Genomic DNA, 24,657 nt, shown 5'->3' with positions numbered 1-24,657 from the left:
CAAAAAAACAAGCAACAACAAATGTTGGCGAGGATGTGGTGAAAAAGGAACTCTCCTACATTGCTAGTGGGGGTGCAAACTGGTCCAGTCACTATGGAAAGCTGTCTGGAGGTTCCTCAGTCTACTAAAAATGGAGCTACCATATAACTTGGCAATTCCACTACTAGGGATCTACCCAAAGGACACAAAAACATTGATTCAAAAGAACATCTGTACACCTATGTTTATTGCATAGAGTAAAATAGGTAAAACCTGGAAACCACCCAAATGCTCAAAAATAGATGACTGGATCAAGAAGATGTGGCATATATACACAATGGAATATTATTCAGCAATCAAAAAAGATAAACTCATGCCATTCGCAGCAACGTGGGTGGAGCTAGAAGGAATTATGCTCAGTGAAATAAGCCAGAAGGAAAAAGAAAAATATCGGATGGTTTCACTTACAAGCAGGAATATAGGGGAACCAAATAAGACATCAGTGTAAAAAAATAATAATAGTACAAAACACAACAAAGCAAAAACAGACAATTATAAATCAGAGACATCCTGCAGGGAAGGAGGAGGGAGAGGGATGAGAGGGAGGGAGGGAGGAGCCCAGGGGACTGAGGTGATGGTGCACAGGTGCATTGGTGAAGGAAACTCTATGGGGACTACACCTGAGGGGTGGGGGGAAGCAAATATTGGTTAAAAATGAACACTGATGTAAAATATAAAAAGAAAATTAAAAAATATACTGGAAAAAAAAGCACAGTTAAGGCACCTCTACAAACAGTAAGAATGATGTTTTTTTTTCTCATAAAAATCAATACATTTTTTATGCACAGAAAAGACTGGAGTAAAGCACACTAAAATATTAATTAGGGCTATCTCTAGGTACTGGGGAGATAGGACATTATTTTCTTTTTGCCAAATCTTGAGTCATAACAGAATCTAATAAATATTTTCAATGATAAAAAGAAAGGTCATGAAATGGTCTCTGAATTCCATAAATCCTCTCCCCTGAGTAAGTTGTGTTGAGAGCCCTTCTATCATTTCAGCCTTTTTGGACATTAACTCTTTAATTTAAACTTTATTCTCTTTAAAAACTGTTCCCCAAGGAAAAGCCCTTTGGGTAATACTCTGCTACCTTATCAGCATTATCATTAAATATTCATTGACTCATTGACTTCATACTTAGTCACAGAATCCAAGCTTTTGCTGGACACATGATCAACTGGCTGAGACACTCCATTCTCCTGCTTTCCACTTGGGTATGGCCATGTAGTAAATTCTGGACAATGGAATGTGAATAGGTGAGTGGGACTGTCAGAATCATCTTTTTTTCAAAATTAACAGGCAACTATAAATCAGACATTCTGCAGGGGAGGGAGAGGGATCAAAACAGGGGAGGGAAGAGCCCAAGGGACTAGGGTGATGGTGCATGGGTGAACTGGTGGTGGGAATTATACAGGGACTACACCTGAGAGGAGAAAGCATACATTGTACAAAAAGGAAAAATGTTGTAAAATATATATAAAATAAAAAAAAGAAAAAGAAAATCCCAAACAGTATTGGCAGACAGTAAAAAGTGAAAAATATCATAAAAAAAAGAAGTACCCTTTTTTCAAAGAGAAGGGTACATTTTCTTCTCCTTTCTCTATTCTGTGAGGCATGGAGGTGAGGCCTGGAGCTCCAGCAGCCATAGTGGAGGGTAGGGCCTTTCCTTTGCGGTTGGAGCAGAAAAGTGGGAGGACCTTGGTCAGGGAAGACTGTCGAAGAAGACGTAAATAACTATGATGGACAGAATAAAGCAGGACCCATTTTACAAACATAACCTTGTATGTTTAAGTAATTATTTTTCAGATCCCTGTTTCTTGCAGCTGACTGAAATTCTGATACGAAGCACAGGGAATATGAAGAAATAGAAGACTATTGCTTTCCTTTTAGAAACTTTCCTTTTAATTATTTGTTAGTCTATAATAAAAAAAACACAACAGTTCTATTGAATAACTGTAGTAGAATCAGAAATACAGGCTGGCACATTCAGGAAAGGAGAAAATATGCCCCCCCACCAATCCTACAAAAACCTAAAATCCTCCTGTTCTCCATAGGATGTATCTTCTGTTAGAAGCAAGAGTAGTGATCCTGAAAAGAACTCAGATACAGAAAAAAGTGGTTCTGTTAAAATGCTATCCTTAGCACCTCCTGGCCTGGTAGACTGGAGGCCCCAGTGTAGACAGGAGAAAGAAGGAAGGATGGCAGGATTATGAATTGCCTCTCCCTTTGTTTCACTTTCCGCTAGACTTTGGGGAATGGAGGGAGGTACCCAGAAAGAAAACACCCACTGAGTTGGGGTTCCCCTGGGTGTAGACAGAGATTTGAAAGTGCCATTTCTTAATCCCTTCATTCCTGGGACTATGTGATTACTGTATGCTATTGGGAAAGGCTGTAAATCTGTTTTATTTAATTATTATTTTTTAAAGATTCATTTATTTATACATACAAGAGCTTGGGTCTAGGTCAGAGGTGTGGATTAGTGAGAGGATTCATCAGAGGCAGAGTGGCGAGCAGAACAGGCAGATCGACTGAAATACACTGCAGAGGGGAGCAGTGGGTGAGACAGGAGAGGTCTGCTGAGCCGTGTGAGTCATCTCCCTGGCTGGGGATGGAACTTGTGCTGCAGTGGCTGCAGATAGCTTCACGGTGCTGAGACTTAACCTCTTGCACCACCAGTCCCCTGTTTTTTTTGAGGTATGTAGGTAACATCTATTTAGAATGAGAAAAGAAATCACAATTTAAATACAGAAAAATAACCAACATTTTTCCACAATCCAGAAAAAGAACATAAACATCTTTATTAACTTCCTGACCTAATTCTTTAATACTAATTTCTTAAATTTCTCTGCAATACCTGCTAGAAGGGATGACTTTCTCCCTCATTATCATTTCATATAACAGCAATTTTGAATTATTCCCTATAGAGAGATGGGATAGTTATTAAGCTATTGTCTCAACTCCAAATCCTCCTCTTTAGTCTGTGATGCTGGCTGACTCTCATGTGATCTGCTAGGCTTTCCCAATAGGGGACATTTGAGGGAGATCAGAGGCAATAAGAGCAAGTGGGAACTTGGTCCACCCTGTTTGTTATTCCTGCCAGTATCACCCCAACTATGGTGCCTCACACTTGAAGTTACCCCTTTTCTGAGGAATCCAATAATAGATTTTGTCATGGAATCTGATAAATGACCTTTTCTTTTTTCTACTTTTACTTATAGCCAAAAGTGCATGAAATGATATAAGGATTATTAATTTAAAGAGATGTTGATAGGTTTTCCCCACATAAATATTATGTAGAAAAAGATTTCTAAATTCTTCATGAAATGACTAAATAACACTGTATATTTAGAGAGTATAATTTGGGAAATTATTTTGATTAGGTACAAGATAGTATATGTCTCGTGACTTCTTAGCAAATAGATTTCTTAGTTTTTTCAATTAGTGTTTTAATAATGAGAACCTTTGACTCCTTCAGCTCGGCCACTGAATTTGGATTGCTCTGTGCTCCATATCAAGTCACTGAAATTTGATTGGAATGAACTACTTTGGCTGTGACTTCTGAGATGAGGATCCTCTGACTGTCATGGAATTTACTTTTCAGCCAAAAACTACTTGTTTCTCAGCAAAGGGCAGAGGACAGTGATATCTGCCCTAGTGAGCTGCTGGAAAGGACCAGAGGGGAGCTCAGCCATATAGTTCGCCTCAACAGTCAGAGGGGTAACCACAGTAATTTAATTTTCCTAATCAAATATTCTCTGCCAGTTTACTCCTTTGGTGGGGTAGGAGAGGAATTAGAAACACAGATAAAAATTTTATTTTTACCTTTTCTTGCTGGTTATTTATTTCTTATTTCTATCACATTGGGGTGGGTTGGCAACAGGAGGGGTCTGTGTCCTACACGATCACTCAGAGACCCAGATCCCTGCTGTGAGTGGATCTGCCCTTCTCTAGGGCCTAGAAGCCCACACTGAAGCCTTTGCATCATCTCATCAGCAGACGATGAAAAAAGGAGAGAGGATGGAGGATTTCCAGAGAGATTTTATGGGCTCAGTCTAAAGTGTCAAGTAGAACTTCTTCTACCCATATTTCTTTGGTCAGAATTAGTAAAAGACTCAAGTTATCTTCAAGGGAATGTGAACAATTGGTCTGTGTCCTCCAGAGCAAAAAGAAATGGAGTTTGGGGAACATAAAGCACTCTCTACCACAGACACATTGTAAAGATTGTATTGAAACATTAATATAATTATTTCCATAATTATTGGCACGTTGTATGCTGTAGGCAAACGATTATTAAGCCCCTTTTCCCTGCTGCATAAGAATTTGACCTTTGCTTAACTTTCTAGCTCTGTTTCCCTGGAAACCTGATAAGGGAAGAATGTCAAACTCTGTAGCCAAGCAAGATTGCTTATGATAAAAATGACCCCTTCTTAGTAAATTGCATTAGGCTGGGAGAACTATAAAACTGGCTAGAAAGCCTGCGCTCTGGGCTTCTATGAGCATAGTGACTCTTGTGTGACTGGGCATGTCCCTTGAGGAACGCTGGAAGCTATAGAGTTGCTTGAGAAATGAACTTTTAAAGTACAGACGCCTGCCCCCTACCCCGCTTCATGGGAGTCCAGTTCCCTCACTGCTGAGCTATCACCTCAAGATCAAACTGAATAGCTCCTGGACAGCTGCATAGACTGCTTCCTGGATGATCACTAGGCCTCCGCTGGAGAAGAAATCTGCGTGCTGCTCCCTGATGGCAAGCTACGTTCCTCTCCTGGACAGGCTGGGACTAAGCGGGGGCTGGGATCCTAGAATCAACTTCTCTGTAAGGCACAGAACACAATGCCAAGTGATTATAAATGAAAATGTCTTCATTTATTTTAAAATCAGAAGAAAAAAGGCACTTTTAAGTTAAAGACAATGTTTTGGTGCAGAACAGTAACATATTCATCTCTACGCCAGTGCAGTTGTATAATATAATTTCCAATATTTTTTATTTTTATAGAGGAATGGGCTCAGGAAGGCAAAAGTCCCGAGGTCCTGAATGACAGCCTCCTAAGCTAGGCTGAAGGTTTGGCAGAACCCAAAGAGACTCTGCTGAGTGTTAGACATAAAAAACTCTGATGAGTGTTTGACATAGAAAACTATTCCTCCCTGAATAATCTTATACCAGAAACTCTTTTTTCTCTTCTTTAAATGGTTGATATCTCTTCCTGAACAAACTGGGCTTTTAAAAATACTGTCTTTCACATCACCCAAAGCAGTGATAGTGAAGGCAAAGATAAACAGCTGGGATATATCAAATTAAAGAGCTTCTGTAGAGCAAAAGAGACAGTAACCAAAACAAAGAGACACCCCACCTATTGGGAGAAAATTTTTGCACACAACACTAATGATGAAGGACTGATTACAAAAATCTACAAAGAGCTGATCAGACTGAACAAAAACAAAGTAAATAATCCAGTCAAAAAATGGGCAGAAGAGCTAAAAAGAAACTTCTCTCAAGAGGAAATGCAAATGGCCAACAGCATATGAAAAAATGTTCAACATCACTTGTAATCAGGGAAATGCAAATCAAAACTACCATGAGATACCATCTTACACCAGTGAGAATGGCACATATTAAAAAAACTAGCAACAACAAATGTTGGTGAGGATGTGGAGAAAAAGGAACTCTCTTGCACTGCTGGTGGGAGTGCAGACTGGTCTAATCACTATGGAAAGCTGTGTGGAGATAACTCAGCCTACTAAAGATGGAGCTTCCATATGATCCAGCAATTCCACTCCTAGATATTTACCCAAAGGACATAGAAACATTAATTCAAAAGGGCACCTGCACCCCTACGTTTATAGCAGCACTATTTACGAATAGCTAAGCTATGGAAACAACCTAAATGTCCCAAAATAGCTGACTGAATCGAGATGTTGTACATACACCCAATGGAATAGTACTCAGCCATCAAAAAAGATAAACTCATGCAATTTGCAGCAACATGGATGGAGCTGGAAGGGATCATGCTCAGCGAAATAAGCCAGAAAGAAAAAGAAAAATAGTGGATGATCTCACTCGTAGCAGGAATTTAGAAAACCTAAATAAGGGACCAGGAAAAAAGACTAATTATAATAAAGTAAAAAACAAAAGCAACAAGCAACTATAAACCAGAGACATAGTTGCTTGTGGGGGGGGAGAGGGAGTAGGGTCAAAACAAGGGGATGGGTGGGAATTGTATGGGGACTATAACAAAGATGAAAATGCTTATACATTGTGCAAAAATGAAAAATGATGTAAAAAATATATAAAATTTAAAAAAAATAAAAAAATTAGAGAGATCAGGGCAATTACCCTGTAGGCAGTGAGGACTGAAGATGTATTGCTCTGGAGATAGGTAGATGGAGGCAAGCAGTTATTCTAGAAGGCAAGTGGTCACGAATCCTCACCTGATTCCTCACAATGACTCTAGTGCAGACACTCCTTTGCCATCTCCAGCTGATGTTAACAAGATATTTCATGCCTGCTCATTTTCACCACTCACAGGAATTCCCATAGGATGGTTTTAAAAATTTAACCCCAAAACTTTATGCTATTTAAAAAAGCATCTTTGCAATGTAATAAAATGTGTAATTTTATAATTAAAAAATAAAAATACTGTCTTTAATTAATAAGTGAAAAAAGAAAATATTTATGTTTATGTGTCTGGTTACTCTTTTGTGGTGGACATAATATATGATTAGGTCTAGAAGACTCTCATTGACCTGAATCTAGCTCTCATGGAAAGATATTAGTATAGCAACAATTTCAGACATTATACATAAGACAAACAATTTTGAGGAAGTAGTCTAACTTCAACATCTTTTTTAATTTGGTGCACATTAAAGGTTGCCTAGGGTTTCCAAGAAAATTTGAGTCACTGAGCCTCCCTGATGGTGCAAGGGCTTAAGACCTGTCAGCAGCCTCTGCAGCACGAGTTCCAGCCCCAGCCAGGGAGCCTCCCACATGGTACAGCAGACCTCTCCTGACTCACCCAACTGCTCCCCTCAGCAGTGTATTTCGTCAGTCTGCCTGTTCTGTTCCCCGCTCTGTCTCTGGTGAATCCTCTCACCCCCACACCTCTGGCCTGTACCCCAGTTCTTGTATGCAGAAATAAATCTTTTTTTTCCAGCGGTAGAGTTTTTTTTATTACAGTGTTAAGATAAAACACTATATATTACATGGATCCTTAGCATATTAGCATTTTTTTAATTTAAATTTTATTTTTATATTCCCCAGACAATTGCAACCCCCTTATTTTGACCCCAATCCCTCCTTTCCCCAACCCCCACCCCCCATTGAGTGTCTCTGGTTCATAGTTGTTTGTTGATTTTGATTTTTACTTTCTTATAGCTATTCTTTTTCCTGGTCTCTTATTTAAGTTTTCTAGATTCCTGCTATACACAGTGAACTATTACTCAGAATTCAAAAAAGATAAACACATGCAATTTGCAGCAATATGGATGGCGCTGGAAGGGATCATGCTCAACGAAATAAGCCAGAAAGAAAAAGAAAAACACTTGATGGTCTCACTCATAGCAGAAATAAATAAATCTTTAAAAAAAATAAAAGAAAATCAATCTGAGTCACTGTCACAAGCACATTCCCGGCAAGTGGGGCTCCTGATGTGGGCTTTACTGGTTGTTGGTGGTGCTGCTAGGAACTTTCAGCCTTGCTTCTAAAGATGCTTCCCCCTTTTCTGCAAAATTGACTCCAAACATCCAGGAAACTAGACTCGGGAAAATTAGACTCGTAGAGCGGTTATTACCTTTGTTTCAATCCAAGACTGTACAGAAGAACATCTGTTCAAAGGGTGCTCATGGCAGCCTGACTATTCCCTGGCTTATGTATTTTTATTTTTTGCTGTACTATCACTATTCTCCCCTCCTTTCATCTTCTTAAAGGTTTACTCTGCAGATTAGAAAGTGGTTCATTTGTCTACTTGTTCTCGTTCATTCTTCAAACAGAGGCAGATTACTTTAAAAAATTTTGAGTGTAGTCCCTGCAACTTCAATATGAGGAAATCAAAGGCCAAAGATATTACATTAGTTGCTTGAGTTCACACTGGCATTGAGAGTTTACTATAGGACAGAGCCAAGTTTCCTGGCTCTCAGTTTAGTTTTGTGTCATGCTGATTCTTTTAAAAAGGATGCATGCAGTTCTGGGGTTAGTAGATAGAATCAGGGGGAAGAATAGAACTCAGCACTTGGAAAAGAACAGCATGTGGCCAGGGTCAGTGATTATTGAGCCTGGGCCTGGAGAACCATATTTCACCAGGCACAAGATGAATCAAGCTCTTTGGGCACTGCTGGTCCTCCATGCTCTAGTGCACAATGCCAGAAGCACAGAAGACAATATGCATCTGCAGGAAGTTTTTTCCAGCAACACGGCACAGTAATTTGAGACTTCTGCCAAAGCAAGTCAAGCACGAGTCATACGACAGATATTTTGTCTGAAAGGGTCCTTGAGCTCCTTAGCTGGAGGTGCTGGGATAATATTCTCCGGCCGCTGCCACTGAGGAACAACAGCACATCAAACACTGTGGCATATAGGAGGCAGGATTAAGTCTCTCATTAAACTGGAACATTTGTAGTCAGAAATGAAAGCGTCAGATCTGCTGCACAGGCAAAACCAGGGGTTAAGGTTTTCCGTCAACACCATCTACAAACACAACCTTTCCAAACAGACAGTGTCAGCGATCAACTCTTACCATACACACAGTTAACAGGACAGTCAGCTGGAGTGACAATTTGTCTGTGTAACCCAAATCCTAGCAAAGGAAACGATGAAATACCACAAAAGAAAAAGAAGGTCTGTTTTGTCCTTTACTACAACCATTACAGCAAACACTTAAATCGCGCTCCTATCCTAAGAGCTTTGCATGAATTCACCCAGCCATCGGAGCGTATTCATGACGGAGTGCCTGCTTAAGGAGCCAGGCACGGGGAGGTGATATAACTTGCCTAAGTTCACACTACGAGTAGGAGACAAAGCTAGGCTGTGAACTCAGCGGCTCTGGTGTAAAGTCTCACGAAGAATTAGGAACATAAGAAATGCCATTTGAATAAGACCCATCTTTCCATTCATCCTTCCAGTCACCCATCCACCCACCAGGTGGCAAGAACTGAGCTAGACGCCACAGGTAGTATAGTGAGCAAACACAGAGCTGTCTCTTGCTTTGGCAGTGCATTCTTCAAGCGGAGAACTTTAATGACAGTTCACGATCCCCTCATAAGACCACTCTCTTGACTGCGGGAAAGGTACCGGTTTCCCAGGAGGGTCCAGGTGCGGTGATGTTCTGGGACTCGTTCTGAAGACCTGGCGTAGATCCCACTCCTTCAGCAATTCCAGAGATTTAATATGCTTAATTCCTTGTAGGTAATCGCATTGTCCTTAAAATGATTAGATTGGTGTCACTTTCTGCATTGGAGCCATTTTCCAAAGGGTGCAAGGATGAACTTTAAAGATATTCCTCTAGCGCTAGCAGAGGAACTGGAGCAGAGGCAGACAGTGTATATCAGCATGGGAAAGAGTGCACTGGGAGGGAGACTGGGGCTGGCAGGGGCCCTGAGATCCAGGGAAGAGAGTCCAGACAATAGCCAGCGCTGGAACAGGAGCCCAGGACATGACCAGGTCTAGTACTTTCCTGGGTATTCCAGGGAGCTTGGGACAGATTGACTAGACTGTGCAGAAACAGCACAGAGCTGTTTTCCTGGAGCCATGAGGCTGAGGACCAAATTGGGAGAAGGGGTGGGCAGAAAATTGTCTAAAGTCCATCTTCAAAACCAGTCACAGCTGAATTTGGACTCTGGTCAGGACATTTGTCCTTTTAAAATTAAACACAGATTGTGTCCCAACAAATCCTCTGCTATATGATAAAAATATATGCACTGATTCATCTGTGCCCAAGAAATATTTATTAAGTATTCACTATGTCAAGATACCACCCTAGGCACTGAGATAGGGCAGTGAACAAACCAGATCATAGGCCTTATCCTTATAGGATTCATCTCTGTGATTTAAAACTTAAAATACTGAAAAACCCAAACAGGTTAAAATCACCATAATCCCATCAAAACCTCTGTCTCTATATATGAAGATACAGAGCAAGCAATCAGGGTTCTTCCTTGTTCATACAACACTTTCCTGTCTCCCATGTGGCAATTATCATAAATTTTTCCTAAATTTTTCCTAAATACACATGCCATTCATTTGCTTAAACAAAAATAGAATAATGCTTTACAGAATGATTTTACAATACATGCTTCCTCACCTAGCTCAGGAGCCTGTTTTAGTTTGAGGTCCTCAAGGAGCAAACATTGAGGCAAGTATTCAAATACAGTCCTTGCTCAGTGTATTTTGCTCTCCCCTTCACTTTAATGGTTGCACAGCATTTCCCTGTGTGTCTGTATCATTATCTATTTCATCCCCTTGAGATAGACACAGATCCTAGTCCCTAAGCGCCCACTTCCTGCTCACTGGCATTTAGGATTTTCAGTGGTTGTGTTGATTTTATTAACTCACTAGAAGGGCAATATGTGCAGCAAGGTGATGTTTATTTTCCAAAGACTATGGCCACAGGCCAGGTCCTAGGTCTGGAGAAATAACAGTGTTGGTATCAAAAAGATAAAGTCCAGAATTTATAGCTAATACATGTTTATGAGAAGTTGGTCAAATTAGTCCTCATAATGATGATAACACTGAAAAGATCTCAATAATCTAGCGGTTTATTTTACTCTTGCCAGTGATAGCAGCCACTTGCTTCTTGACATTCTTTGTTCTAAAGTTCATCACAGATCACCAGTTTTATCAGGTCTTCTAGAACGAGTCCATACCACAGTACTTAAAATTGCTGATTTTTCTTATGACAAATCTATAGATCATAACTTACCTGAGTGATTTTATCTGGATTTTGTGGCAGTGGTCACAAAATCAGGTCATTGAACAAAGGATGAGTGCCAGTTTCTCAGGATTTTTCATGTCATAGTGGGTGATTTCCGCACTATCCATCAATATTTCTAAAGCCTCCATAAGAATCATGGAACCACGGGGAAGAGGTTTTGTGTTGTCAGCAAATGCTTTTAACGTCACAAATTCTTTTTTCTTAATCATGGTATTATTAGGTACTTTTGTTATTCTAATTATTCAAAATTCTTATGGACTGGTTACATCCAGAAACTTGGGGGGTGTCATCCAAGGCCAACCCTTCATCTGGCAACAGTAGTAGCTGGGGCCCATGGAAATAAAGGCACTTGCCTGAGGTCAAAGACTGAGTCTAACAGAGCCACAGTTTTAAAGTGATGGCATGACTCTCAACCCAGCTCATCCCACTGCGTCGCACCTGCAGTACAAATGAACCGAGAGGCCTTTAGATTCAGGGAAACCAACACTCTGAATTGGAAGGGGACTTGAAGTTCAAGTCCCCTCCTTTTGGAGAGGTTCAAATGGAAACTTTTCTTGTCTCTGAATCTTAAAAATACAACACAGATTAGAATGTTGCTTTAAAATGTAGGTACTTGCCTGGTGGGTATGATCTCCAGGAACATATACAGATTTAAACTGTTTCATGAGATTCCGAGCTCCAGCAATATCCCAAAGCGAAGTAAAGAGTTCATCCACAGCAATTTTGGATTTGTGAAATGTCAGGTTAATTGAAGAGTCACAGCCTGAAACAATCCAAGAGATATTTTCTTGGGTGAACAAATCTTTAAATTACGTTTTAATCATGATACCTTGCACCCCATGGAATATGGTTGGCTTTTTTTCTAACCCCCCATTTCCCCTGGCTGTTCACCAACTGCACTGTTTCAATCATCCATGAGCAAAGAAATGTATTGAGGATAAACGCCTTTGACAGAAGCAGAACTCAGAATTGTCCGGGATCGCAGCCACTGGCTTCAATCCCTAGACTGCAGAAGTTTCACAAAAAGAAAGCTCCCCAGGGTCTACGATCTGTAGGACACAGCTTTGGGAAAACAGGAGGAGACAAAGGAAAACACAAGTGAGTGCTCCGATGAACTTCTCTCGCTTGGATCCCACCAACAGTCTCCATCAAATAGAACAGCAAGAATGAGAAAGATGAGAGAGAGGCTCCAGTCACAGAACTTGCTGGATGGGCATCTGTCTAATGTGCTAACAAAGCACATGGCGTGCTTGAAAAGGCAGCCATTCAAAGCTGGTAAACCCAAAAGGGGCCTAATAAGAAGGCTGCTCTCGTAATGATTTTGTTTCTTTGTGAAACATACAATAAGTAGATTCGTTCTCGATCTTGTTAGAAGTTCATTCAGAAGAGAAATCATCATGGATAAGTTATAAGTTTAAATAAAGAGAGGATTAAAGATGAGTATTTTTGACTCCTAAAATATGCAGACATATTAACTCATTGATGCTCACATCACCCTTATGAGAGAGGAGCTATTATTCCCCCCATTTTCAGGAGGAGGGAACCAAGGTACAGAGAGGCTAAGTGACACTCCTGTCAGTGCTGGGCCTATATCTACTCAGTCATCCTGGTTGTCACCATGGGTTTCAGGGACAGTTCTCGTATCGCCTGAAATGCCTGCATGTCTGTCTCTCTTTTTCTCTGTCTTTACCCCTCTCTGTCTCTGCTCTTTTCCTGCCTGCAGGGTCTGTCCAGCTGTGGAGCATGCTTGACCATCGTGCTGGGCAGGCTGGCAGCACTGGGGGTCAGCACTCACAGGAACATCCTATCCCGGCTTTCAACCCTCAGGGGGACAATTCTAGATGACTGACACAGTCCAATTGTGGTTTCCACAGTCTTTGCAAGGCACCCCCGCAGGACTGAGACTCAGTTGCCCACAATAGTAGCTCATTTATTACTACCCTCTTGATTGGCTTTCCTTCTGCCCTGTCTCACTGCCCCACTTCCTGACTGTGCTTCCTGGGATAGCTTTCCAAATTGCTTGCCCCCACACTGGGGACATTAGTGTTTCCACAGTATTTACACGGCAGCCTGGCCCCCGAGCCTGGATTCTTTTCTCTTTTTAAAATTTTCTTATATCGTTTTTCATTTTTGTACAATATTTGATTTTTCCCATCAGGTCTCCCACCACCACATTGCCGGAGAACCATCACCGTAGTCCCTGGTGCAGAGCCTGGATTCTTCTGGGGGGAGGAACAGTTCCATTGTGTACATTTAATTAGTTTTTAGTATAGTCACATTGTTGTATAACCATCATCACCTCAAATAGCTGTAGAGTTTCTTTGTTAACTGTCACTTCCCATTTCCTTCTAGTCTGTGGCAACCTCTAATCTGTCTCTGTCTCTTTGGATTTACCTATTCTAGATATTTCAGTAAGTGGAATAATAATAGAAAATGTGGGGCCTCCCTGGTGGCACAAGGGGTTAAGATGCAGCATTATCAAGCTATCAGCAGCCTCTGTAGCACGAATTCAATCCCTGCCAGGAAGGTGACCCACATGGTGCAGCAGACCTCTCTTGTCTCTCCTGCTGCTCCCCTCAGCAGTGTATTTCAGTCAATCCGCCTGTTCTGCTTCCAACTCTGTCTCTGGTGGATCCTCTCACTCTCCACATCTCTGGCCTATACCCCAGTTCTTGTATGCATAAATAAATAATTTTTTAAAAAATTATAGAAAATGTGACCTACGGGGACTGGTTTCTTTCACTTAGCACAATGTCTCCAAGGTTCATGCATGTTGTATCAGTATCTCATCCTTTTTATTGTTGACTAATAGTCTCTGTATGGACATACCACATTTATATATCCATTTATTGTCTGTCAGACATTTGGGGTTGTCTCCAAATTTTGGCTACTATGAATAATGCTGCTAGTGTTACATGTACAAGGTTTTGTGCACACATACATATTCATTTCTCTTCAGCATATATCAAGGACTAGAATTGCCGGGTCCTGTGGAAACCCTATATTTAACCTTTTGGGGTACTGCTCAACCGTTTCCCAAAAGGCCTGCACCATTTTGTATTCCCACCTGCAGCGTAAAAGAACTCTGATTTCCTTACATCCTTAACAACACTTATTATATACCTTCTTGATGGTAGCTAGTCTTGTGGGTGTGAAGTGAGGAGACCCTTACTGATTGTGATAAAAAGGAGTTACCAAACAAACAAACTAAAATGGAGTATGTCAAAAGTACATAGGAGCATCCAAAGAAAGCCAGCTGCAGCAGATGCGGTGAGAAGGCATGGAGCAGCTGAGTCTGTGCTCTTAGTTACTGTGGAACACTGTCTGCATTAACTCTTGAAGGGCAGGCACAATTCTGAACTGTTTTTACTCACTACACTTCTGATGCCTAATGTGTGGGTTTTTTTCTCTACCTTTCCAGATACCCACTGAGTGCCCTACAATTCAATTTAATTCAATCCAATTCTGACACTAACTAAACAGTTTCAGGGGCCAGTCCCACAAGTCCGCCTCATTCAGCTACCAGTTACAAGCCCCTGGGAATATTTTCGCTTCTTACCAGGCAGTTATCTTAGACAAGGGTTCCCATGAGTTCCTTCCTCAGCGAGAGTGGCTCACAGAACTCAAGAAAATGCTTTACTTACTGTTACCAGTTTCTGACAGAAGAGACAACTCAGGAACAGCCTAATGGAAAGACGCGTAGGGAAAAGTATCGGAAGCACAGAGCAAGTTTGCCTCCTTCATGTGCTCCACCCTATAGTGCCTCCACGACTTCATCAATGCAGAAGCTCTCTGAACCTTATTGTTTAGGGTTTTTATGAAGGCTTCATTATATATGGTTGATTAATCATCGGCCTTGGTGATTAACTCAACCTCTAGTCCCTTTCCCCTCTCTGGAGGTTGAGGTAGGGCTGAAAGTTCCAATCTTTTAAACATGCTTTCATTTTTTTGGCAACCAGCCTCCATCCTGAAATTCTATCTCAGGGTCCCCACCAATTATCCCATTAGCACAATACATTCCATCAATTCAGAGATTTGCAAGGATTTTAAGAGCTGTGTGCCAGGAAGTCGGGACAAAGGCGAGTATGTATTTCTTATTGTATCATAAAGATCTGCTGATAGGCCTTATTTCTTGGTATTTAGCTATGCCTGACTCATTGCCACTTAAAAAAAAATCAAAGTGTGGCTAAGTCCGGTGAGAAGAAGCCTCCCCATGTTGAGTGGACTCTACATTAATGGTGTCCATGAACTGTGGGAGTTGGGGGGAGGGAAGAATAGATGGAGGGAATTCAAGGAATTTATGTGAACTCCCCCAGAATTCTATGCCAAACTTTACAGAGAAGAGCAAAGGTATCACAACTTCTTCCTGATTCTTAAAGATGTTCACAACCAAGAGAAGTTGAGACCCATGGGAACAGTGCACCTATTGTTATCACACCATGCCTGCTCCTGGCAGCTCTAGTTGAGCTGTATCAACTCATGCTTTAGTCAGTCTCAACAAGAAGAAACCGTGGAAGGTTATAGCTTCTTAACTATGTGGCTTCTCTCCTTAAACTCAGGCTCAGTCTTTTAGGACAGGGTCAACCACCCCAATTAAATGCAAATATTATATTATTATGTACTATGCTTTCAAAATAAAAAAGGCATGAGAACATGACTAGTTCTAATACTATGCATAGTCTTTCAAGTACTCCCAAAGACAATTCAGCTAATAGGCTAAGTATTTTAATTTGAAGTAATTCATTTACATAAAGAAATTTTCTATAGAACAGAAAGATGCATCCAATTTTTCATGTGGTTTATTTTAGTTCAATCATTTTGAAGGTGAGGAAGATGATGTTTTCTTATTACACTGAGTGTAGCAAATAATCTATTGGATTAAAGATTACTGAAATTATACCTGAAATATTAATTACAACTTTTGTGTATTTGTGTACAATTGCGAAGAGTTAAGTCAACTGTCGAACAGGTAGTCTGACAGAAATATTTACAGATTACTAGCAAATTGAACTCAAATGAACCAACAGAAAAATAACATTATCAAAGACATTGTTGAAGGAAAATAAAAAGTCCTAAGTTCACAAATAAAGTAAGATTTTCCTGAGCAATAGTCAATTATATCCAGTGTTCAAATCAACTGTACAAGGGCAACTTCCATCCAAAACATCAACCCTTTTCAATCTGTCTATTATCATCAAAGTGATGAACATGTTCTACAATGTACATGTGTTTAGACACCAGCAAAGGGAAATCATTTTTATCAGTCTCTAAGCATTTTTCATACTTAATCACTAAAAAGCAGGTTTGCTTTCATTTACCCAAACTCTGTAATGAGTCTCTCTCTCTGTCTCTCTCACACACTCACACAAATCACACACACACACTCTTTAGAAATGGATCAGAGGGGTCTCCCTGATGGCGCAAGGGGTTAAGATGCAATCTATGAAGTTATCCATGGACACTGTAGCACAGGTTCGATCCTCAGTCGGCCAGGGAGCAGCCCACATTGTGCAGCAGACCTCTCCTGACTTGCCCGCTGCTCTCCTCAGCAGTGTACTTCAGTCAATCTGCCTGTTTTGTTCCCCACTCTGTGGTGAATCCTTACATTCCCTACAACTCTGGCCTGTATCCCAGTTCCTGTATGCATAAATTAAAAAAAAAATAGAAATGGATCAGAGAGGATAAATGACTGCAAGACCACACCACCATCTCCAACAAAGGTTCAAAATATCTCTCTGATCTGCATTCCTCCATGTACACAGCCTCCCACCATTCAGAATCTCCTCTGTGAATGCAGCATGTTCAAAAGTCATGTTGTAATGAAAAGGACATGTGGACCAAAAACTATGAATGGGATGAAGTCTAGTAATTGTAATAATACTAATAGCTATAATCATTGAGTGTTTACTTGTGCCAGATACTGTTCTAAGAAGTTTAATTTACTCTCCAAGGAACTTAGTAGGTACCATTCTCATTCCCATTGCAGATGGGAAAACCAAGCCATAGAGAAGTTAACTAATACAAGGTTGGTCACGCAACTATATGTAGTAAGGCCAAGATTCAACCCCTTGTAGTCTAACTCCGCTGTGGGTGCTATTAACCACTCCTCTCAGCTATTTTTCATGTTTACTAAGAGCAACTATACAAAAGATCAGTGAAACACTTAATTTACCCTTTATGTTGAAGAAATGCTATTTAAATGGAGTGAGTGGCAAATGTCTTTCTTCTTGGAGACCTGGGCCCATCCCTGGGGTGGACATTACAGTGTTGTAGGCAGCTAGACCCCAGGCTTGACTTTTATGCCAAACAAGGTGTGGGCCTCCCAGCCCTTGCTGCACACCCTCATTCAGATCTCTGTTCCATCAGTGCTGTATTCAGTTACTTCTCATAAGCCCCTGTCAGCCTGTTCCATTAAGCCAGCTTATGAGATAACGGTGTTTTTTAAGGGAACTCTAAGTGTACAATTCTAGTCAATTCTCATTTAATCCACTTAGTTAAATAGATAATAAACTAGAAGCTGATCCTAGCCTTTAGGTAAGCACAACTGCGAACTTCAGCTGCCTAATTCTTGATAAGAGAGGCCCCCAATCCCCTCGGGCACCCCATGTTCTTCTAAAATAGGGGATGACTCATGCCCCTTTAATTTCTTTCTCTGCAGGCTTGGAGATCTCTTGGGCAGGGGTCCAGCTACTCCTCAGAACAACCAGATAGGACTCCTGTGTCATGCCCGCCTCCCTCTACTCCCCTCTTACCATCTCCACTTACTGAAGCTGCTTTACTTCAGAAGTGAAAACAGTGGTTTCCACTGCTTTGTACACCTCAGGAACCCCCTATTCTAGCAACAGCAAAATGAAAGTAGAGAGAAAGCTGAATACCTTAATAATCCTCCTGAAATAAAGCTGCACTCCTTACTTCAGTCTGCCTCTTTTGTTTCTTCTACTGTTATATAGGGAAGCAGGTCTAAATCTTTCTGGTACTTGGGTAACTTTTTAATTTTTATTTATTTATTTATAATTTATTTGATTTACTTTTTTGGGGGGCTTTATAAAAGAAGGTTCCTACAAGTTTGGTTTTATTCCTTAGCTATTCAGGGAAAGAAATCATCTCATATCAGGAAGCTGCTGCATATGCAGCTTCTATCTGGATTACTGCTGCTGAAGCAGCCCTCATGTAGGGCCTTGCAAAATGCATGTGGACACACAGTGCACACGCACATGCACATATGCATGTGTCAGATATAAAGTGCATCGCCTGGATGGCTGTACAGACAAGCCAAGCCTGGGGGGGTGGCAGCAGAAGGGCATGGCCAGAGTAAGCTTTGAAATGTCTCCTTATTAAGCCTCATAGTCCTAAAGGCTCCTCCCATCTAATTGGGAGGAGCAAGGGCCAAAATATATCCTTTGAGCCTGGTTAAGAAGCCCTTTCCTCATCTGGACCCAACTTCTCCAATGTGGTTTTCCTCATCCTTGTGCTGGCCCAGAGGTTGAGAACATCAGGCCCACTTTCTAGTTTACATCTCTGTCCTGCTGCCTCTCAGCAGACCCCTGGCAGCAGGGGGCCTCCTTGGGTTCCTGAACACTGGCCCAGGGGTCAGAAAGGGGGGAGCACTGGGAGGTCACGACCTGCCTCATCCATCCAGCACTCTGACAATGCCTTTTCTCTCTCTTTAAAACCATTGTTTTTAAAGTGGGGTCTTTCCTTATGGCTCTCACTAAATGTTTGGCAAATAAAAATAAAACCAAACAAAATAAAAAACCAAATCAACTTTAGCAAGTGGCACCACATCTGAATCTTTTAGTGAGGCTGACTGTATAAAACCACTAGAGCAGGGTAGGCTGGTACGTGCATAAGTGAAACCAGGATAGAAGCCATCTCTTTCATATGTGTCTGGGACCCAAAGGGGATTGGAAGTTGTTTAAAGAGGGAGATAACGAAAAATCAGTCTCTCACACATATATACATTTGTAATTTTGGTTTTAATAGAAACATTAATGCTTGTTTATTCATGAATCTTTTAGTCAAAAGCCAAGGTGTTTTCTGCTAATCAGAGTTGTAACTTTAAAAAATACTATTATGAACCAAGTAGAATTTCCAATTTTAGTCCAATTAAGCGGGGAGAAGAAGCTAATGACACTTTAAGTTAAATCACAGTCTCTGGGCAGAATACTTTTAGATTTTAATGTTTTTTTCCTTCAATCTGTGACAATCTCCTATTTGCACCTAATTCAAAAATATTTTTAAAATGACTCATCTTGGGCCTCGCTGGTGGCACATGGGGTTAAGCACCGCACTATGAAAACAATCCGAAGCCTCTGCAGCAGGAGTTCGATGCCTGGCCCGCCAGGGAGCAACCCACATGGCGAAGCAGATCTTTCCTGTCTTGCTCACTGTTCCTCTCAGCAATGTATTTCAGTTAGTCTGCCTGTTGTGTTCCACACTTTGTCTCTGGTGAATCCTCTTACCCCCTGCATCTCTGGCCTGTGCCCCAGCTCTTGTATGCATAAATAAATAAATCTTTAAAATAAATAAATAAATAAATAAAATGACTCATCTTTACGGACTCTTTTAAAAACATTTAACTTGGTTGTCACCAAACAACTTTCTTTTTGAATTCATAGTTCATCAGGATATAAGAATATTTAATCTGGGCCTCCCCAGTGGTGCAGTGGGTTGAGCACAGCGCTGTGAAGCTGTCCGGGGCCTCTGCAGCATGGGTTCAATTCCCGGCTGGCCAGGGGTATTACCACATGGTGTGGCAGACCTCTCCTGTCACGCCCGCTGAGGCTGCTCCCCTCAGCAGTGTATTTCGGTCGTCTGCCTGTTTTGCTCCCCACTCTGTCTCTGGTGAATCCTCTCACCCTCCTGCACCTCTGGCCTGTACCCCAGCTCTTGTATAAAAATAAATAAATCTTTAAAAAAATATTTAATCAAAGCTTATAATTTAATTACAAATACAACTAGTCTGAGCAAGTTTGGTAACAAACATAACTGATTCTTGGAAATCACACAACTCAACTGGGAAAAGCAGATGTGCCTGCACACACGGAGATGGTCTGAGAAGTTTGAGGGCTCGGAGCTATGTACTTGTCATCCTGTTTCACAGAGGGACTGCAGAACGTCAGCTGTTGTAGTGAATGGGCCATGTGGAAGCTCGTTAAGAACATATGAATTATATATGCATAGACACGCAATTTATACCAATCATACTTATATCATGCTATATATAAATGAAAAATGCATAATACATATTTCTGAGGTTCTATATTTATACTACACAGACAATTGTATCTATGTTACCATCAAAGTTTAATGACAGTGTGCTTTTTAAGTTTCTCTAATACAAAAAACCAAAAATCATATGGTTTTCTGAAAGAAAACCATAATCTAGGTTGTCAGACATTAGGTTTTACAGAGTCAATTTCTTCTTTCATCCCAAAGGCCTTGATCTGTACCGCAAGGCAGAAGTTCTTCAGCAGGTGTGGCAATAATAACATAACAGTCTGCTTGGATGTGTGTGTTAGTAAGGCTGGCCCAACACAGAAAAGCAGAGTTAAAATACCAGGACTAGTCACAGAGGCTGACCATGTCCTGAAGTCCCTCTAGAAGTCTCCATTTGGGGTCCTAGCTCACACTGATCCCACAGGCCTGGGTGCACTGAATCCTGCACATTGTCCTGGAATTTCAGTCTGTGGTCTCAAGTTATCCCCCACTGACAAAGGGGGGCAGGAGAAGATGGCGTGGCAATGAGCCTCTTCTTGTTACCACTGACCTCTGTCACAGTCCTGGCTCAGAGATAGTTCTTAAATAAAAGAATGGGGGATATAGAGAGGTGAGAGGAAAAAGAGTGGAATCACTTTAAAGCAACATCCCTGATTTTCTCAAGCAACTGATAAACCATCTTTGCAGGAAATTTCAAACAAAGAGCTCCCAGATGGTTCTGAGTAATTACAGTCTGCATATGTAAGTGGATCAACTCCCAAAAAGGCTACTTTAGAAGAGCAACCTCAATTGGCTGTGCAAATTCTGTTTGTCGGCTTAACAAGCAAAACTAAACTCTATGTGGTTTAGGTATACATACCTATGAAATCAAAACTGTTTCAAAAAGAAAGAGAATGATAAACATGAATTTCAGAAAAGTGGAGGTGGAGGGAGGTGGGCAAACAAAGGGACAGGATAGGGTAACCATTTCATGGGTGTTTATTGTGCAATTAAACTTTAGAACACAGTTATCACATAATCTTTTAAATGTATCAGCTATGATCTTTTTAAAAAAGCTAACAAAGCCAGTCCCACTACTTTTTTTCAGCCTCCAGCAAATTTAGCTTTTTGAAACAGCTGAAAAAAAAAAAGGAAGAAATGACAGCTGAAATCTATGATTATGAGGCAGGTTTGGGATGTGTGGTGGACATGGAACGACTTGTACAATCACGAGGGAATGTGACTGCCCCAAATGTTAGCCCAACCTTGCAGGCTTTTTTTTTTTTTTTTTTATAGGTTATAGTAAAGTGAGCATTACAGTCTCTCTAAATAAAATTATACAGTGATCATGCAATACAGACTTATTACAGTTAATGGACGACAAAGCATGATTTCTGCTAGTACTAGTGACAACTGCTTCCTCCCCTCGACTGGTCACGATGGTAGAGGCCAGGGATGACATTGCCTACCAAGGTAGCATAAACTCAATTAGTTGTCTGAGATCAATCACCTGGATCGTGCTTTCCATCAACCTTGCAGGCTTTTTGCAAGAAAACAGGTACCAGAGAGAACTGAAGGGAGGAAAACTGGCAGGAATATGCTTTGGAACTTGCATTTTCAAGGCAGGTGTGCTTGGTAGGGTGCAAGGTCAAGTTGCCAGTGAGAGCCAGAAGCAGAAATTCTATCAGAGAGGCAGGCAGGAGACAAGCTCCTTGATCCTGTCTGTGGGGCTTCCAGAAGTGCCAGGCAGCAGCGGGACAGGTAATTCTGGATCATCTCAGACACAAGGAAACATCCCCAACCATTTCAAAACATTTTTTCTAAGATGCCTCTGAAAAATCGCTCCAAAGTAGTTTTTCTGCTTGGCCTCGTTATACTAATGTAGTTTCTTTATCTTAAGATGTTATGTGGTTAATGAAGGGAGGCCTCAAGGATTTTGTAAAATTGGTATTATACCGTGTCCTATTAAATTATATACATTTCGTAAGTTGGTAATTATGTTATCTTATTAAGTCAACCAAACACACCTTAGATAAAGTGATGCTGCAGTTCAGCTTTTAAAGAGCGTGTTTGATGCTTTCAAAAGGTGGGGCTCGGATTTTTAAAATTGGTTCCATAATCTCCTATTATCACGGTCTAACCAGGGGAAAATCACATATCATTTTGACTTCGGGCCTCTTTTCCAGGAATGAAACCTGCCAGGAGTGGGGGAAATGCCCATTTAGCACCTAGTCCAGACTTGGGGGTCACAAACCTCCAGGTTCTCACACCTGACCTCTAGCCGCCAGGGCTTCCTATGGATGTTTTTATTCAGTTCAATTAATTCTACTGAATTCTGGCCTTGCCATTTACACTCTACATCCCCTTTCAAAACGTGTTAATGTTGTTGGTGGTTCTGGCTCCAGTGCTTCGCTTGACTTTGAGAGTTAACTTGAGATCTCAGCCGCCTGTGGTTGTTTTCCAGGCTATGTGTGGCAGAGCAGCTGGCAGCCACGCTGCACCTTGGGGACCCCTGTAGGGTAAAGAAAATATCAGGCTTTTCTGCCCTTCCGCCATCAGGATAGATGATGGATCCTTGTCCTGAATGCATGCCTGATGGCGGGCACCTGGAATAGGGTGTGGGCATAGGTAGATGGGATTCAGCTGAGCTAGGACTGTGCTTTTAAGGGTGGCGTCACGGGGGGACGCCAGCAGCAGCAGAACCTGAAGGAGAAGCCAAAGCAGAAGCAGAGAGCGCCAGAGAGCCCAGATAGAGTGAAGACTTGCTGGGGGCTGGGAGGCCTGCCAGCCTCCTAGCCCCCCAGCCAGCACCCCTGCCTGCCATATGCCTGGTGAACCCCAAATAAAAAACCTGCAAAAGTACTGAGGACTCTGACTCCTCCTTTACCTGGTCTGCATGGAATCAGAAAACCTGCACTGTGCGCGAGCCTGCTCCTTACAACCCCTCTGACAGTTACTGGAGGTGATCTCATCTTCAAAGCAGGAGAAAACAGGCTGTATTATGTGCATGGAAAGGCATCACCACAACATGCTCACCAGCTAAGCCCTGCTGGTAGCTTTTATGTTAGTAGTTACTTGCTTCTTTGTTCCTTTTGGGGTGCTACAGAAACTGAAGCAGCAACAGAGATAAGGAAATACAGAATGAATGGAAACTTAGGGTTTAGAAAATGTGATCAGCTTATTTTTCTTTGCATTGAGAAGAGACTGTCATCATTTGACTTGAGCAGGGAAGAGTATTCCTTCAGTGCCCACTTTCAGAACACAGGAGCCAGTATGGCATTCAGAGAGGGAAATGGAAGCCCACAAGCTCCCTCGCTTCCGAGACCTGCTAGAGGCTGACATGCCTGTCCTCCCGGGAGTGTGCCTAATACGCCACCTGGCCAATCAGCCCTATAACTTGTTACTGTCCACACTCTGGCTCTCACTATTTTCCAGTGCAGAGGGGTGAGTGGGGGGAGGAAGGGGATAGGGATTGAAAGGAGGGGTGGTTTTGACGCATCTACAGCAAAGGCCCAGTGCGCCCCACAGGAGATCACCTGGAAGGCTTCCTGGAGGTGCTGGTCAAGAAGGAAGCTGTGAAGGACCCCATCAAGGTGCACGGTTTCTGCTTCATTCTGAATCTTAGCCCAAGTGCAGTCTTGTTGCTAGTTTTAAAATTAGCACCAAAAAGTCCATTGTCCAGGAAGAATTTTTTTAAGATTTATTTATTTATTTATGCAAGCACTGGGTACAGTCAGAAGCGCGGGAGGGTGAGAGAACTCACCAGAGCGAGAGCAGGGAGCAGAGCAGGCAGAGGGACCGAAGTACACTGCTGAGGGGAGCAGCGGGCGGCAGGAGAGGTCTGCGAGCCATGTGGGACCCTCTTCCGGTGGCCGGGGAGCAGCCGGGGATCAAACCGGCGATGCAGAGGCTGCGGGCAGCATCGCAACCCAGCGCTCAACCACTGCACCACGGGGGAGGCCCGTCCAGGAAGAATTTTTAAGAGAAAAGGTTTCACTTTATTTTAGAAAGACCGATAAAATGGAGATAGAGTGTGGGAATAATATAAGGTGTTTCTGGCCATGAGGTAAGCCTGGGAAATGCTTTTTATCTAAGTTTCAATGAGTAAGTCACTTGGGGGGTAGCTTGTCTGCTAATTACACAAATCTGATTATAGAGAATTGTCCATTTGTAGAAAAGATGAAACCAGAAGTTTAAATTGTGGCACATTTAAAAGCTTTTCAAGTTATTGTCTGGCCCTCCCTTTCTTCTGGTTCTCACTATCAGAGGAGTATTTTTTTTAAAAATCTAAGTCTTTTCTTTTCCATTATGTTTCTTGAGCTCCAACCTCACTGAGCTTGTTAGCATGAGATTCTGTAAATATGGAGGGATAGTTCTGTCTTTTTATTTATATTTCGGCGGGAAGACTAGGTGGTTAATAATATGGGATCACTTCTGAGCTATTTGAGAAAAAGGGAATAAAAGGGAAACTTATTGGCCTAAAGTTTCTTTCAGTCTCTTT

At 41.6% G+C, this 24,657-nt stretch overlaps 1 protein-coding gene across 2 annotated transcripts in view; it reads right to left on the bottom strand.

The window, feature by feature from the left end:
- The window catches only part of SCFD2 (sec1 family domain containing 2), a 331,701-nt gene that overhangs the window by 29,399 nt on the left and 277,645 nt on the right, over nt 1–24,657 (bottom strand). For both annotated transcript variants that reach the window (XM_084233421.1, XM_084233422.1), the window contains exon 6: nt 11,576–11,721. In XM_084233421.1, coding sequence (XP_084089547.1) covers nt 11,576–11,721 — 146 coding nt within the window. The remainder of the gene's footprint in view (nt 1–11,575; nt 11,722–24,657) is intronic.

The sequence above is a fragment of the Talpa europaea genome, assembly GCF_964194135.1.
Source record: "Talpa europaea genome assembly, chromosome: 5".
NCBI classification, from domain to species: domain Eukaryota; kingdom Metazoa; phylum Chordata; class Mammalia; order Eulipotyphla; family Talpidae; genus Talpa; species Talpa europaea.
Note: the sequence above shows the minus strand (reverse complement) of the source record. Positions and strands in the feature narration are given on the sequence as shown.